Below are 16,881 nucleotides of genomic sequence, written 5' to 3' on the forward strand. Positions count from 1 at the left end.
CGCCGGTTTCCCGCGAGCGCTCCGTCCGCGTCGCCCCTCTGGTGACCGCCCCGCTCGCCGGTCCCCACGAGCTCCCCTGACTGACAGCCCCTGTGCCGGGGGCTACAGTTCCCGCCGCAGACACGAGGACCCGGAGTCACCGCGGTCCGCACCCGAGCGCCGAAGGGACGAGGGCAGCCGGGTTCCGGGCAGCCGAGCGGCTCCCCGGCGGCCCCAGCAGACAGGACTGTCCCTCGAGCCTCACGGAACCGGGCGCGTCCTGCCCCGGGGTGGCCTCGCGGGGAAGCGCCTCAGGCGGCGGCGAGAGGACAGACACTTGACCTCCCTCTCAGCCCGGGACTCCGAGCTCTGCCGCGCGAGGGTCGCCAAGGACGGTGCCCGTGGACATGTCCCACAAACCCGGGTGTGCGCCTCAGATGGTGAGGATCTCACTCACGCACTGTGCGCGTGGAACGACGTGTAAGCGCGCACGGCGACGGCAGGCCCAAGGACGCGCCTCCACCGGCTGTCCGACGTTCACCGTCAAATCAACGCAAGTGCTGCGGTCTGGGGCCGGATTCTCCACGCCCCTCCAAGCCCCGCCCACCGCGCAAGCCCCGCCCCCGCCCCCGACCTGGAGGCCCTTCGGCCCCTCCAGTGCCCCCTCCGCGCAGCCCCGCCCCGCCCCGCCCCTGAGACCCGGAGGCTCCTCGGCCCCTTCAGCGTCCCCTCCGCCTCGCCCCGTCCCTGAGACCAGAAGGCTCCTCGGCCCCTTCAGCGCCCCTTCCGCCCAGCCCTCGAGTTCCCGGAGCCGGCAGCCCGGCGCGCGCGAGCCCAGCGTCCCCTCGGTCGGGCAGCGGGCTCAGCGCACCGTCGGGCCGCGGGCTCAGGCGCCGGCTCTGCGAGGCCCTCAGCCCCGCGCGCTGCCGGGAAGCGGACCGCGTCCAGCCCGACGGTCGCAGGTACCGTTCGGCGGCTTCCAGTCTGTCCTCCTCGGGCAGGGCGTCCAGCGTAGCGGGCACGTGCGCGGGCAGCAGGGCCACCGCGAAGGGGTCGCAGCTGTGGGAGGACACAGGCGGCCCGGTGAGCGGCTCGTCCGCAGTCCCGGCCCTCACCCGGCCTCCCGACGCGCCGGCTCCGCCCGGGGAGGCCCAGCCCTGGCGCCCTCCGGAGCCGCTCGGCGCCCCGCGGGCGGAGGACGGGGAGCCGCTCAGCTCCGGGCCCGTCGCCGGCGAGGCCTCTCCCGGAGTCTGGGCGGGCGGTTGGGCGCGTGGTGTCTGAAGTTAGGTTACTTCCCGGGGGAGTCGTCAGACGGCCCACTTTCTGTGCCTAATCCGTTCCCCACGTGTCCTCCTCAGTTCTGTGTGACTTCAGCCTTCCTCCCTACCCCCTTATGTATTGTTTGGTGTTATAAACTCAGAGCTTTCTAGAAAAATTCCTGGCTGTTGAGGACAGTAAAAGAATTCAGATAGGGAGAAAAAATATATTGTCATTTTAACAGTTGGCGGCCGACGTCTGTTCCGAGATGGTGGAACAAGCACTCGCTCTTTGTTTTTTCTTTTGGTCTCGACTCCTCCTTATAAACCTTTGCAATGATATTAAAGGAATAAAAACTGAACGCACAACAGCGAAGAACAGGAGAAAAGACATAAATGGATGCAAGTTTCCAACAGTCTCCTGGACGCCGGGGAGAGTCGTCTCCTGAAGAGGAAAGAAGGACGGAGCGCGGCCGCGCGGGAGGGACCGGCCTCCTCGGGGCGGCGGACGGGCGGGCGCGGCGGGAACGGACGCCGCGGGGCCCAGCGAAGCAGCCTGCGTGCGCACGTGTCTGCGGGACACGTTTCCTCTGGTTCTTTTCCTGTGCAAATATGCACCTGCTCGCCAGGTATGGAGACTGGCTGAATAAAACTCTGGCACGCGGCGTTTACAGCCGTAAAAGAGAGGGCGGGAGATACCTATGCTCTGATATGGGGAGACTTTCAGGAGAGACTGTAAGTGGAAAAGCAGAGTGCACAAGAGCATACCTAGTGCGCCACTTTTTGTACAAGAAAAGGGAAAATAAGAAAAATACACGTATTCTGCTTAGCATTACAAAGAGAAACACAGGGAGGATGTTAGAGGACCAAGCTGTGGCGGGACAAGGGGCGGGAGGGAGACGGGGCGGAGTGACACTTCGCTGAGCTGCCTTTCTGTGTAGCTTTGAGCTTGGAAAGCATGTTAATGTTCTACATATTCAAAAAATGAAATCAGTGAGAAAGTGAAGAAAAAAATCCCAAACTGAAAGCAAACTGAAACAATATTTCACATGAATTCCCTCATCACACCGGAGGGAAAGAGAGAGAAAAAGAAACAAAGAAGGAAGGAAGGATGGGTGGAAGGAAGGAAGGAAAGAAGGAAGAGAAGTAATGCAAGTAACTTATAAATACAGTATTTGACTCCATATTCAGTCTAGGACGGGATGGGGGTAGGGGAAAATTGCAAATAAATCTGAACTCTGTTTATTATGCTTGTTTATTAAAATGGTTATAGGTGAAGGGATTCTGAAACCATTTTAGATGTACTGTAACATTCAGTAAATGTGTTAGGAGCCAGGGCCCTCCCCGTGGGAGAAGGGGCACAAATATGGAATGGGGGCGAGCAAGCAATAACTATGGATGTTGACTGGAATTATAAGCATTGATGTGAACTCATGGTTTATGAGATATGTACATGTATGTGTACATGTGTGGCCATGTGCACATGTATCTGCACATATGTGTACAGTCAGGTGTCGCTTAACGAGGGGATATGTTCTGAGAAATGCATCGTTACACGATTTCATCATTGTGCAAACGTCAGGGTGTACTTACACAAACCTGGATGGCATAGCCCACGACACACCTAGGCTATACGCTACTAATCTCATGGGACCAGTGTCATATACGCGGTCCATCGCTGACTGAAACGTTATTATGCAGCACATGACTGTATTCATGTATGTGTGCATGTATTTTGGTATGTACACGTATATATGTATGTATGTGTGTGTGTGTGTATATTTATACATATTTCCCCACATACACCCCTGGCTTGTCTGCTGAGGAGGCCAAGGAACAAAACCCCCTGCTAGCTATGTATACACCTGGCACCCAGATTTTGGTCTTTAACACCATTCCTCACTAAAAGGAGCCTGGGCTCCACCACCCAGAGATTAGTCCCATTTACTGACGTCATGACAAAGAACGCAGGTTCTAACTGCCAATCCCTGAAACTTCAGAAGGCCTGCAGCCGGAGGAGAGGGGCTTCCTGCCGAGAAGAGAAGAGGGACTGAGAAGTTGAAAGGCTGGACTTCTCTCCAGAGACCAGGCTGGTCCGGGAAGACGGAATGGCAACAACCAAGAGCCTTTCAGGAGATAAAACATTCCATTTTTAAATTCTGAGACCCTATTCCTCTCGTTTTTTGTGTGTTCATATGTTCTTCTGAAATGGAAATGGTGGCGACAATAGATGGTGGTTGGGCATTCCTGGACATTTTACTAGTTGATAAAATCTGGAAGTCTGGGAACTACTGGGTTAGACCGTGTCTTCAGCTGCTGCTGCCTCTTAGATTTTATGGAAGTCCTGGAGACTCAATCGGGTCTCTGAATTTGTTAAACAGCAAAGAAACTAAGTGAGCTGTTTTGATTGTTATGAATACAAAAATGACTTGGAGTAAATAAATACTAAATAACCATATTGCATGGTTTAACGACAAACAGCTAAGTCTCAGGGACAAAAGACACGAGGGAAGTACCTCATAAGTAACAGGAAGTTTATTCAAGCAAAATGACTGCAAAGTTGAGGTATCATTGATGGACTTATAGGAACTTAAAAAAAGAATGCGATTATTATTTTGTAACTGCTTCTAGAAATAAAAACAGGATCTTGAATCTTACATCATGGAAATTCCTAAGGAAATATAGAACTCTCTCTTGATTTTATAATCTGCTACGCAATTATGGTTTATTTATAAACAAACTGGCCCACAGAACACTCAGACACAGAAGCTGAAGGTAACAGCTAGTGTTGGAGATTTTCTTTAGTTTGTGCAGAATTCACGGTTAATTCATGCTTAATTCAAGCCCAAGGTAACTGCATTCTGATTGCTTTTTGAAAGGACAGCCTCGGGAGATTTTTTCCAAGGACACTGCTTTGGAAAAAAGATAATTTTTTTTTTCTTAATTCTTGAGACCTGTGCGTGCTGACGGTTGGGGACTCAGGTAGTCTCTGCTTTTCACCACTTCTCATTTTGGTTAATCAGACGCCTGACAGTACCCTACAGCCAGCTATGTTTGATTCACCAATGATGTGAGTCAATTTTGAAGTGTCCTCAGCCCACAGCAAAATGAGGCAGCGTGTCAAGGTGGTGACGGACCATCGCCATCTGGTGGCAACAGAGAGATTGCAAGGTTTAGTGGGTGGGGGTAGAGGGTAGAGGAGCAGAAGAGTTATTAAAGATGGCGCTATATGCTTCATATCGTCATTTTACTTTAACCTCACAACAGCGGTGAGGATGCCATCACCATTCCCGTTTCACAGACGAGCAAACTATTGCTCACAGGGCTTCAGTAAGAAGTAACTTGCCCAAGAACATGGAGCGGGTGGCACAGCTAGTGAGGAACGGAGGCAGGTCTTTGGACACCCAAGTGTTTATTCTCTCTACAGAATCCCCTCCGACTCTGGAGATTTCAGTAGAAATGTGCTAAAATGAAGAACAAAGATGCTCAGTTTATTTTGAGATGGCAGCGGGCTGGATGACGTATGAATGAACTCATGGAAAAGGAACTAATATTTTTGAGCTGCCACCATATCCCCAATCCTGTGCCTGGTCTCATGTTAATCTCCAGGCAAAGGAGGGTCATAGAGAAGCACTAAGGAAATAATCCAACGGGCAAGCGTCTGGAAGTGAGACTGGAATTTGCTTAATTCAGGAAGAGCTTCTCTGCTGGCAATGAAGGAAGAAGTCAAATTAAGTGTTCTGGAGTCACACACTGGATTTCAACTGTCTCCTCAAATACTTGGAGAGAGGCGGGTGGATGGTAGTCTAAATGGAGTCACAGCACATTGGGTGAGCTTTCCTGCTCCAACTAAAATTAAAATGTCAAGGCTGAGAAGGGTATTCGCAACAAGTCCAATCCCCTTGTCTTCTGGACAAGAGGACTGGGCCCAGAGAGGTGGCCGAGGAGTGTGGCCAACGTCACACAGCTCCTGGAGGCCATGTGGCATTCTGGTGAGGGAGAGGAACTTGAGTTTCTGTGTCAGAGGATCCAGGACATGCTGGTGGGAATCGGGGGTATAAAGGTCACCTGCTGATCTTGGTTGGTGGTAGAGCTCAGGTTTCCTGACCACTCCTGGGGCCATGATAGGGCTCTGTCCCCTTGGGGTGGGCCTCATTCTGGATCAAAGGATTTGAACAAAAGGTGACTGCTGATGATAATCATTTTGGGGTACTAGTCACATTTGCTCACCGGTAACCCATTTAACTATGTTTATAAGGACAACAGACTAAAGAAGCAGATTCAAGGGCTTAGCAATGGCTTATGGACCAGGCAGAGTCCTAAAGAAAAGGCAGTAGTCTCCTTGTTTGATATCATAGGGCTTTGAAGAGGTTTTAAGCAAATTAGCAAAAATGTGGTTACTCTAAATTTCTTCTTTCCTTCGCCCAACAATATTCTCATCTACCCACTCTGTTTCTGGAGCTGAGTTCTAATGTCTCTGTATGATGACAGCCATGGGACCCAACAGTGAATGCCAGGCTGTGGCACGAGAGAGAAGTGGATCCTCTGGAATTGGATATGGAGGGTGTAGAAGGTTGATCTTGGCAATTTATAAATGTTAAAAATTGACCATGAATATTTCAGCTGAATTGTATGGATTCATTGTCTACTTTTATTAAGTACGGCCAACTAGTCACCTGTGACATTAATTTTTTTAAAAGTGTATCTCAAGATATATTCAAAATATGAAAATCAGTTATACATCATCATATTTCTCTGACTAGCAAACTTCCCTCATGCACTAAAAGTATAATTTGACCTATTGTTGGCATTTAACTTGTTGGGATCACAGCCTCTTTAGTCCGTGCGGCAAACGTACTCCTGTGAGATAAACAATGAGCGGTGGCTTACCTTTGTGTGGTCTCTACCTTAGAGGTTTCAGGCAGGGATGAGAAAACCAGGGGCTGGAACCTCTTCCAGTGCATTATTCCAGGAATTATGTCCTGTAATGAAAGCCGGCACAGGGTGCTACATGTAAAGGAGCCATCTGGTGAGGTGAAGTCCAAGAAGGACTTCCATTTCATTCAGCTGTGACTGTTCTGTCCTAAAATTTTAGCTCCAAAATGTATCATTTCAGTAAGTTTGATTCAACTTTTCTGAAGCTAAAGACAACCGCTTCCAGCAAACGGCGCTAAACAATGCAACCTGGAGTTAAAGTGGGGACAAAGGAGAGTTTTTCCTCCCCCTGTTCATTAGGCACATAAGCAACATGTCCTGGGGATGGAGGGCAGATTTGGCCTTACAATCTGTTTCGATTATTATGAATGGGATGCTAATGCAACATTCAAAGAGGATGGGACCTTCATCAAATGGCATTCCAGGCAGGGGAAGCACGTGCGAATGCATGGAGATGCAAGGAGGGTGCTATCGTGAGATGCCAGCTCCCAAAGCTGAGTGCAGGGGGTGTAATGGGGACTGATGGGAAATGAGGCAGGAGAGGGAGCTTGGTCACGAAGGGCCTTGGTGACCAAGCTAATGAGCTTGCAGATGCTCCTATGGAAAGCAGGGACCGCTGAGGGCTTTCAACCTAGAAAACAACATGATCAGATTTATGTTGAAGGAAGATTTCTAGGGAGGGCTGACTGCATGGTGGGGGGCCATGGAGTGGAGTAGAGGGAGCGTCACAGGCTGTTCGAGGCAGACTGGGGGAATCCAGTGATGGTCAAATATGGGAATGAGGGAGAGGAAGGGCTCAAGGATCACGTAGGTCATGGTCATTGCACAAGTCACAGAACAAAAAGGCAAGGAGGTAATACAGGAAGAGGAGGCAGTTTGAGGTGTGGTTGGCAGAAGTGGGTGGAGATAATGATCTGAGTTAGGGATTTATTGAATTTGAAGGGCCTGAGGGCAACTGCCAAGAAATGGCGCTGGCTATTCAGGTCAGTTTGGTGATGTAGGGGGAGAAGGAATTCTTTGGAGCCTCCTCCTTCCTGTGCATTTGTCATATCGCCACCTTGTCCATTCTGCTATGTCTATAAAGGTTGGGGCCAAAGAAAGAGGAAGTGAGACCATGGGGTTATGCCCGCCATGTGACTGTTTTTACATGGATGAAATACAGATAAAATGAATATTAGGCGTAGCCTTCAAGGGAAAAAGAGTGAGAATGTTGAGGAAAGGGCAACGTGCAGGCTGAGAGGTGGGTATGGGCAGGACAAGAGTGATGCTGCGTCTCCCACCCGGACCCCTGTAGAGTGTACACAGCCGCCATAGTTACCATTCCTGTTCTGCAGCTGTGGCTGCAAACCGTCTTTCTCAATTCCAACTGTGACCCTCCATCCTTGTCCCCTGACCTTCCCTGCAGCCCAGGGCCAGCCCTGCCAGCGAGCCTGGTGATGGCGTTACCGTGTGATGGAGAAACTGCTTTTGGGTGAGAGGAATGCTGGACCCATCGTGGGACTCCTTGGTGACCTTGTACTTGGGGTGAGAACACAGGTGGTAATCTATCAAGGTTTCTGCGTAGGTCAGAGGCTGCTTCACAGCAAATACTCCTGGACTGGGATTCTGTAGAAGACAGAGAGGAAAAAAGATTCTCTTCTGTTGACCAGTTTCTAAGCCAGGCATAGGACAGGCGTCAGCTACAGCTCTCGGCACTAGCACCAACACTCTGATTCCATGTCGGCTCGTCTGGGAAAGAGAAGCAGGGGAGCAGAGGGGTCTTCAATTGGCAGCAGTCACAGCCATTCATAAATGTCCCTTTTCTGGTTTGAGCTTCATGACATACTACATGGGTTTATTAAACTCACGTGGAAACAAGGACAACTGAAATCACAGCTTAAAATGGCCTAAAGAATTTGTTTCTAAATATGATGAATTAGGGGATTTATTAAATAAGCAAACTGGTTTTAAAAATCAAATAAGCTTCTGGTTTTGAAAACAAAAATAGCTTCTTAAAAACTAAATGGAGGACAAGAGGGTGACGTTGGATATCTCAGGAAACGTCAACATTTCACATTGTTTTGATCATGTTTTTCCTTCAAGAAGGCTCCATTTGGATGTCGGATCTGATGTTAAGGGAGAGCCTGTTTTTCACTAATTTTCCAGCAGAGGTAATGGAGACACAGGGCAATTATATGAAAATACGAAAATATAGAGCCTTTTAATGTTCCTTCCTGGGCTTGTCCGACAAAAACCCTATTCTTGTTCCAAATGACAACATAGCTTTTGCCCTCGCAGTTGTTTAATTTCAGATGCTTAAGAACCATTAAGTAGAAATTTTGTTCTTTTTGTTTGTATGTTTTTAAAAAACTTTTTTAAAAAACAATAAAACTCCACACGGCTTATGGAAACCCAGTCTCACTGCCAAGAAACAAATGTCCCCTGCAATTTAAAGGAAATGCAGCTTGACCAAGGAGCATTACAGCACCCAGGCGCAAGAGCTGGGAGAGCCCAGGTGTGGTGTAGGTATTCCGTGTGCTCCAGTCAGGAAGGCTGGGGAGACCGTGAGCTCTGAGAGCAGAGAGGCTGACTGAGTTAGGGCCTGGGAGAAAGACAGGGGAGGGCTCTTGCCTGAACTCATGGATGTAGAGGAAGGACAAGGGCAGAGAGGCAATGATGGCCACTGAGGGGTCTGCAGCACCCACAGTCATGCAGAAAGAGACACCTCGATGAGCACCTGCAGGTGAGGGAAGGTAAGGGTACATATATGTGTGTATATATGTATGTATATATATATACATATATATATATATATATTTTTTTTTTTTTTTACAACAGTAGATTCTTTGCTGCTCCTCAAGCGCTGCATGGGGTGGGAACAGAGACGGAGAGAATGTAAACATTGGGTTCCACCCCCTGAAGCTCGACAGAAGACCCTTTACCCAGACAGGGGCTAGAGGGTTGGAAGGGAGCAAGGTGAAAGGTGGGCCCCAGGTGAGCCAAAGCAGGGGAGGCCTGAGGATACCGAGGCAGGTGGGTGGAGAGGAAGGACAGCAAGGAGGGTGGTGGGGGGGAAGTGGGGACAGCTCCTGTTCCCGTGCGTGTCCCCTTAAGTAAGCTCTTATGGAAGGAGAACCAAAGGACAGAAGCAGAGCGAGCGCCACCTCTGCCCCACCAGGCCCACCAGATCCTCTGTCGTAGTCACAACACATCCAGAAGTAGAGCGAGGAGAGCCTAGGCCCCCAGCCAGGAAGTGGGGAGACAGGCAGGACTGAAGAAGGGAAAAAGGAACCCGGCTCCACTTCCTGGGTAAAGGGAGCAACTGGAGTGTAGGAATCTGAAAACTGCTGACCGCCGTCACCAAGAGTCATCCTTGTGGTGACAAAAGGCCAATCAGCACAGCATCTGGGAAGGGATCCCAGAGGGAACTGGGGCAGGAGTGACAGAGACCCCAGCTGGGCCTAGTCATGGTGTGACTGGGAGGCAGTGTGAGGGGAGGGGGCTGGCCACGCCCTATGGGGCTGGTGATGGGGCAAGGTGCACCACACCAGGGAGGGGAACGAGCCTGTGCCCTCCAGGAGTGCCTCCTACTCTGCTTGATGGAGGCTGGGTGACCTTGCTGTGTGGCCAACTGTCTTGATCTGCCTTGGGCCAAGTGTAATGAATGACATCTTTTTGGAAATGGTAATATCACTGTCTCAAAGAGTTGTCATACTTCAGACCCCCCTGGGTGGCCATCGCTACCAGAGTAAGTGGTCTGAGTGGTCACCCCATGATTATTTTGATCTGAATTTTCCTCAAACTAATGCATGCATACAGTAGCAACTCACCCACGCTGGAAGGATTAGTGACGAAAGCAACAAGGCTCCTGCAGGCCCTTCCTATCCCCAGGCCCAGCCAGAGGCTGTTTTTTCCCATTATTTCTGGGTTTTGTGTCTGTGATGGTGACTATTCTAACTCTAAACACTATGCTTATTTTTCCTCTCTCAATTATCAACCTCAGATAAAGCCAGTTGACGCTTTACTAAGCAAGATAAGGATTTTGCTCCTGTAAACAACTGCTCCTTCCAAACGTCTTCCTCCCAATTTTGAAAATTACATTATAATTTTTAGTCCTGCTGTTGGTTATCTTTGTGACCTGAAATGATGCATTTATACTCCTATTTCTTGTTTCCTCGTCTTTAGTTGAGTATTTCAACTCCTCCTCAGGTAAAATGAAAGCATTAGCCTTCCTACACTTTCTTGTACCTTTCCTCCTCTCTTCCACAATTTACTTTTATATTATTGAGATGATTGACATTTGCATTCTGGAACCACACCAAGACCTTCATGCTTTGTTCATAAGCTGTCTCTAAAAGCTGAAAACTAGTAAATGGCATTTATTTTGTCTTAATGGTATAGATATGTTTCTCTGCCAGGCAAAGAAAAGGCTCGTACTGTAGTTTTTTTGTGAAGATTCAATATCATGGTCTGTGGGTCACTGAGAGAGAAGAGTTCTAGTATCAAGAACCCCAAAATGGGTTCTATATTTAAAAATTTTCCAACTCTTAAAAAGCATGCCAAATTTTAATTTGTTTTTCTATTTGGAACACAGACTGATTTTTAGTTGATTTTTCCTCGTGGAATTTATAATGGCCTTTTTTTGCTTGAATGACGTGCCTTTATAAGATCCTCGGGTGTCTCCATCCTTCCCACTGCACTGTTCATGCGTGGAGCATACCCTTCCCTTGACACCTCTTTCCCAGAGCCCTTCACCCTCTCTCCTCTGAGCTTAATGCGCAGATATCATCCAAGACTTCACTATAACACTTTACCAACTGTAACGGGGATATCTTTCCTTTTACTTTTGTTTCTTTTCTTAGGGTTTCAAATTCTTTCTTTTATAGCTATATTGAGATATAATTGATATACAATAAATTGGACATATTAAAAGTATATAATTTGGTATGTTTGACATATGTTACATCTGCAAAACCATTACTGCCATAAAAATAATGAACATCTTCATCACTCCCCAAAGTTTCCTCTTGCCCCTGGGTGATCCCGCCAGCTCTCCATACCATCCACCCACCCAAGCCCCAGGTGGACATAATCTGCTTTCCGTCTGTACAGGTTACTTTAGATGTTCTAGACTTTTAAATAAATGGAATCACATAGTATGTATATTTTTTGGTCTGATTTCTTTACCCAGCATAACTATTCTGAGAATCATCCATGTTATTATATGTATCAAGAGTTCACTCCTTTCTGTTACTGAAGAATATTCCATTGTACGGTAATACCACAATTTGTCTGTCAACCTGTTGATGGACACTTCTTTCCAGTTTGGGGAACATATGAAGCTGCTGTGAATACTCCTGCACAAGTCTTACGCTTCCATTTATCTTGGGTAAATACCTAGGGGCAGAATGGCTGGATCATATGGTAGGTCTGTGTTTACTACTAACTTTTTAGTTTGTAAGAAACTGTCAAACTTTTTTCTAAAGTAATTGTACCACTTTACATTCTCACCAGCAGTCTTTTTAATTTTAGATATTCTGACAGAGGTATCCTATTATGGTTTTAATTTACATTTTGCTACTGATGCATTATTTTGAGCATCTTTTCATGTTGTATTTGCCATCCTTTGATGAGATGTCTGTTCAAATCTTTTGCCCATTTTAAAATTGGGTTGTTTGTTTTCTTACTATTGAGTTTTGAGTGTTCTTTATACATTTTAGGTACAAGTCTTTTATCAGATACATGATTTTCAAATATTTTATCCAAGTCTGTGATTTATCTTTTCATTTTCTTAACAATGTCTTTAGAAAAGCAGAAATTCTTAATTTGGACAAAGTCCAATTAATCCATTTTTTTTCACTTATGGATTGTGGCTTTGATGTTGTATCTAAGAAATCTTTGTCTTACCCAACGTCACAAAGACATTCTCCTATGTGTTTTCCAGTTTAGGTTTTATATTTAGGTCTATGATCCATTTTGTGTTAATTTTTGTAAATGGCATGAGGTACAGATTGAAGTTCTTTTATTTCTAGTTATTTTTATTTTTGGTAAATGGATATCCAAATGTTCCAGCAGTATTTGTTGAAAAGACTGTCTTTTCCCCAATGAATTGTCTTTGACCTTTGTCAAGTATCAGTTGACCATATATGTATGAATGCATATATTTCTGGATTCCTTATTCTGTTTCACTGATCTGTTTGTCTCTTTTTATGCCAATACCATACTGTCTGGAGCACTATAGCTTTCAAATAAGCTTTAAAGTTAGGTAGTGTAAATCCTTTGACTTTATTCTTCAAAGTTGTTTTGGATATATTTGCATTCCATATAACTTTTTGAATAAGTCTGTCCATTTCTACCAGAAAAGCCTGCTAGTGTTTGATTGGGATTGTGTTGAATTTTTAGATTAGTTTGGAGAGAACTGGCATCTTAACAATGTTAAATCTCCCGATCCACCCACATGGTATATTTCTCCATTTATTTAGGTCTTCTTTGATTTCTCTCAGCAATGTTTTATAATTTTCTGTGTATCAGTCATATATTTTTGTCAGATTTATCCCTGTTTCATATTTTTTGATGCAATTGTTAAGTGAGATGGCTTTTTAAAATTTCAATTTTTGATTGTTGCTAGTATTTAGAAATATAGCTGATTTTTGTATATTGATCCTGTTTCCTGCAATCTTGGTAAATTCACTTATTAGTTTTAGTAGATTTTTGGGTAGATTCATTGTATCTTCTACATAGATAACAGTTTCATTTGTGAATAAAGGCAGTTTTACTTTTTCCTTTCAAATGTAGATGCTTTTTCTTTCTTTCCCTTGCCTTGTTGCAATGGCGATAGTTACAATCTTGAATAGAATTAGTAAGAGTAGACATCTTTGCCTTATTCCTGACCTTACAGGAGAAGCATTCAGTCATTTACCATTCAGTATGATGTCAGCTCCAGGTTTGTAATAGATGACCTTTATCAGGTTGCGAAAGTTCCCTTCTGTCCCTTACTTGCTGAGAGTACTTATCAGGAGTGCTGTCAGATAATTTTTCTGCATTTGTCGAGATGATCATATTGTTTTTCTTTTTTAGTCTGTTAATATGGTGAATTACCTTGAGTTTGGAATGTTAAATTAATCTTGTATTCCTGGCATAAGCCCCTATTTGCTCATGATACATTACCCCTTTTATATTATGATGAATTTGATTTGTTAAAATTTTGATTTTTTTTTTCCATCTATGTTCATGAAGGATATTGGTCTATCCTTTTCTTTTCCTGTAATGTCTCTGTCTGGCTTTGGTTTCGGAGTAAGACTGGCTTCTAGAATGAGTTGGAAAGTAATCCCTCCTCTTCCATTTTATGGAAGATTTCTTATGGATTTGGTATTATTATTTTCATGGATTTTGTACTACATGTTTGAGAGAATTCTTCAGTGAAGGCATCTGGGTCTGGAGTTCTCTTTGTGGGAAGGTTTTTAACCACCAATTCAAATTCTTTAATAGAGATAGAACTAGTAGAGTTATCTATCTCTTTTTGACTAAGATTTAATAGTTTGTACCTTTTAAGGAATTTGGCCATTTAACTTAAGTTGTTGAACTTATTGGCATAAAATTTTTCATAGTACCAATTTATTACCTTTTTAATATCTGTAGAATATGTAAGGATGTCACCTCTCTCATTCCTGATATTGGTAATTTATGTCTTTCACCTTTTTTTCCTGATCATTTAGGTACAGGTTTATCCATTTTATTGATATTCAAAGAACCAGTTTTTCTCTATTGTTTTTCTGTTTTCAACTTTATTGATTTTCAGTATGATCGTTACTATTTCTCTTCTCTGCTTAATTTGGGTTTCATCTGCTCCTTTTTCTGAGTTTCTTAAAGGGTTAGTGAGGGCGCTAATGTGAGACCTATCCTCTAATGTCTTAATTCCCCCCAAAATTTTTGTGTTGTGCTTTCATTTTCGCTCAGTTAAAAATACCTTCTAATTTCTGTTTTGATTTCTTCTTTGGACTATGGGCTTTTTTTCACTTGAGGAAGATTAGCCCTGAGCTGACATTTGGGCCAGTCTTCCTCTATTTTGTATGTGGTTCGCCACCAAAGGATGGCTGATGAGTGATACAGGTCCGTGCCCTGGATCCAAACCCATGAAACTGGGCTACTGAAGCAGAGCACGCTGAACTCAACCACTAGGCCGCGGGGCTTGCCCCTGTAGGCTATCTTAAAGTATATAATTTAGCTTCCAAATTTTGGGGGGATTTTCTAGATAGTTTTATGCTATCCATTTCTGATTTAATTCCATCAAAGTCAGAAAAAATACTTTATATGATTTGAATCTTTTCAATTTTATTGAGCCTTGTTTTAGGAACCAAAATTTGGTCTATCTTGGCAAACCTTCTGCGCACATCTGCAGAGAATCTGTAGTCTGCTGTTTGAGGGTAGTGCGTTCTTGCAGCGTCAGTTAGGTCAAGTCGATCCGGAGTGGTATTTGTCCGTTATGTCCTTACTGATTTTCTGTTTACTTCTACCAATTATTGAGAGAGGGGTGTTGAAATCACCAACTATAACTGTGGAGTTGTCTATTTTTCCTTTGCAGTTCGATCCGTTTTTGTTTCAGGTACTTTGAGGCTCCAGTGTTAGGTGGGTAAGCATTTAGGATTGTTGTGTCCCTTCGATGAACTGCCCCTGATCTTAGGTTCCTGTCCTATACAGAGCAGGTGCGCCCTGAGTATTTGTGGAATTAATGAATTAATAACTACTGATATTTTCCAAGGAAGTATGAGCGTGTCTATGGAACATTCCCTTAACTTCTCCACACCAGTTTTCTCACGTTTAAAATGGTGAGGGAGTGAGAGTGGGTGGGTCTGGGGGACAGGAGACTGGAGAGTGGTTCTCAAATCTTGCTGTGGGGAACCTTGGGTTTGGCAGGGTCGTCCTCCTCAGGGGACACCCTGAGGGAAGTGGAGGGGTGGAGAGAGCAACTAGGACTTTATTTTATGTATTGCCTTTCTATGTAAAATTTCGGCTGATGAGAGGGTTCTGGTGCTAAATGAAATTTGAAAATCACTGAGTTAAATGTCCTGTGAGGTGGTCCCGGCTCTAAAATTCTCTGTCTCTGGGAACACTCCTCTCAACCAATGAGCCTATGAGAAAATGCCATGAGACTAAGAGAAAATGCCCCCTCGTGGCCAAGACGCACACAGCGCAGCTGTCTGTAGGAAAGCAGCAGAGGGCAGAGGAAGAGCCCCAGGCCAACAGCCAGGAAACAGGCAGGTGTCTGTCCCAGCTCTTCGCGAACTGGCTGAGCCCCCCTGGGTGTGACTAGCAGCATCTCTGCCCACCTTAGAGATCCAGATTCTCATCTGGAGAGCCTCACAATGGAGACTTTCTCCAGTAGCATGTAAGGTCCTTAATTCTGTGTGCATGCGTGTGTTTGCCCTTAGAAAAGCAGACCAGGGGCTGGCCTGGTGGTGCAGCAGTTAAGTTCACATGCTCTGCTTCGGAGGCCTGGGGTTCACTGGTTCGGATCCTGGGTGTGGGCCTATGCACTGCTTGTCAAGCCATGCTGTGGCAGGGGTCCCACATATAAAATAGGGGAAGATGGCCATGGGTGTTAGCTCAGGGCCCACCTTCCTCAGCAAAAAGGCAGTGGATGTTAGCTCAGGGCTAATCTTCCTCAAAAAAAAAAAAAAAAGGAAAACAAAACAAAACAAAAACAGACCATGACTTGGGCAACTACTGTGGCATTTCACCGATGACTCCATTATTAATAGAACCTCATCAGAGGTCCAGTCTGGCTTGCAGTCATTTAGGATTTGAGTAGGTGGAAATAGAAGGGTAGACAAGGGGATCCATGAGGGCAGGTCAGCGTAAGGGAAGGCAGGGTGCCGGGAGGGGAGCGCACAGAGTGTGGCCGGGGCGCAGGGAGAACGTGGTGTTTATTGCTGGCCTCGCAGTCAGGAGCTGGGACTTAATCTGTAGGAAATGGAGAGTCAGTGAGGAGCGCTGAGCAGGACGGGGGCCTGGTCAGGGTGTGCTTCAGCGAGGCTAGCCAAGCGCAGGAGCAGGAACGAACCAGAACAGAGGAAAGTGGGCGGCAGAGGGGCAAACGTGGAAGGGACATGCCACCCAGGGATGGACTGAGGAATCGGCAAAGCTGCGGGGAACGGAGTTCGGGTGATTTTAGTTTCTTTTTCTGTTGTGTTTTCTTTTCCCTTTCTACTTTTTTTTAAACTTTCTGTGTGTGTGTGTGTGTGTGTACACACATATATTCATAGATATTCATATTCACTACATATACTTAAATATTATACATAATTAGAAAGATCATAAAGCTACTGTAATAAAAATAAATGCTGGCATTTTTAAAAGATAGAAACACTGATATTCTCCAAATAATAAGTGCTGGCAAGTAATTTCAAAGGGGTGACATATTGTTTAACATTTGAAATTCCAAAGAGAGAAAAGTATTCCCAATTAATGCTTCTGTTTTCTTACAAAGTAACTGCTGAAGTCAAGGAACGTGGAACACAAGCCCTCTGCCGATTGTCACTTACAAAAATATAAAGCGGGTCGTAGTCTGGAGAGCTGGCTAAGGCCTCTGGGGGTTTCATGCTCAGGACCGAGGTCTTGCCGGCCAGCTGAGGTGCGGCCTCCTGGCTCGGCAGGGCTATGATGGTGGTGGCTTCATCCTGCGCAGGACCGAGAGCGGCGTGTTAGTTTTGATGCCAGGACAAGAGGGGAAAGG

The 16,881-nt window shown here is 45.7% G+C and overlaps 1 protein-coding gene across 1 annotated transcript in view; it reads right to left on the minus strand.

The window, feature by feature from the left end:
* Nucleotides 1-393: 393 nt before the first annotated feature.
* LOC124232283 (cilia- and flagella-associated protein 221-like) overlaps nt 394-16,881 on the minus strand; it is a 37,191-nt gene continuing 20,703 nt past the window's right edge. The window contains exons 12-15 of the mRNA XM_046649244.1: nt 16,691-16,825; nt 7,617-7,775; nt 6,126-6,217; nt 394-1,038 (exon numbers count right to left, since the gene is read on the minus strand). Of these exons, the coding sequence (XP_046505200.1) occupies nt 699-1,038; nt 6,126-6,217; nt 7,617-7,775; nt 16,691-16,825 (726 nt within the window). The 3' untranslated portion in view covers nt 394-698. The remainder of the gene's footprint in view (nt 1,039-6,125; nt 6,218-7,616; nt 7,776-16,690; nt 16,826-16,881) is intronic.

The sequence above is a fragment of the Equus quagga genome, unplaced genomic scaffold, assembly GCF_021613505.1.
Source record: "Equus quagga isolate Etosha38 unplaced genomic scaffold, UCLA_HA_Equagga_1.0 HiC_scaffold_4311_RagTag, whole genome shotgun sequence".
NCBI lineage: Eukaryota > Metazoa > Chordata > Mammalia > Perissodactyla > Equidae > Equus > Equus quagga.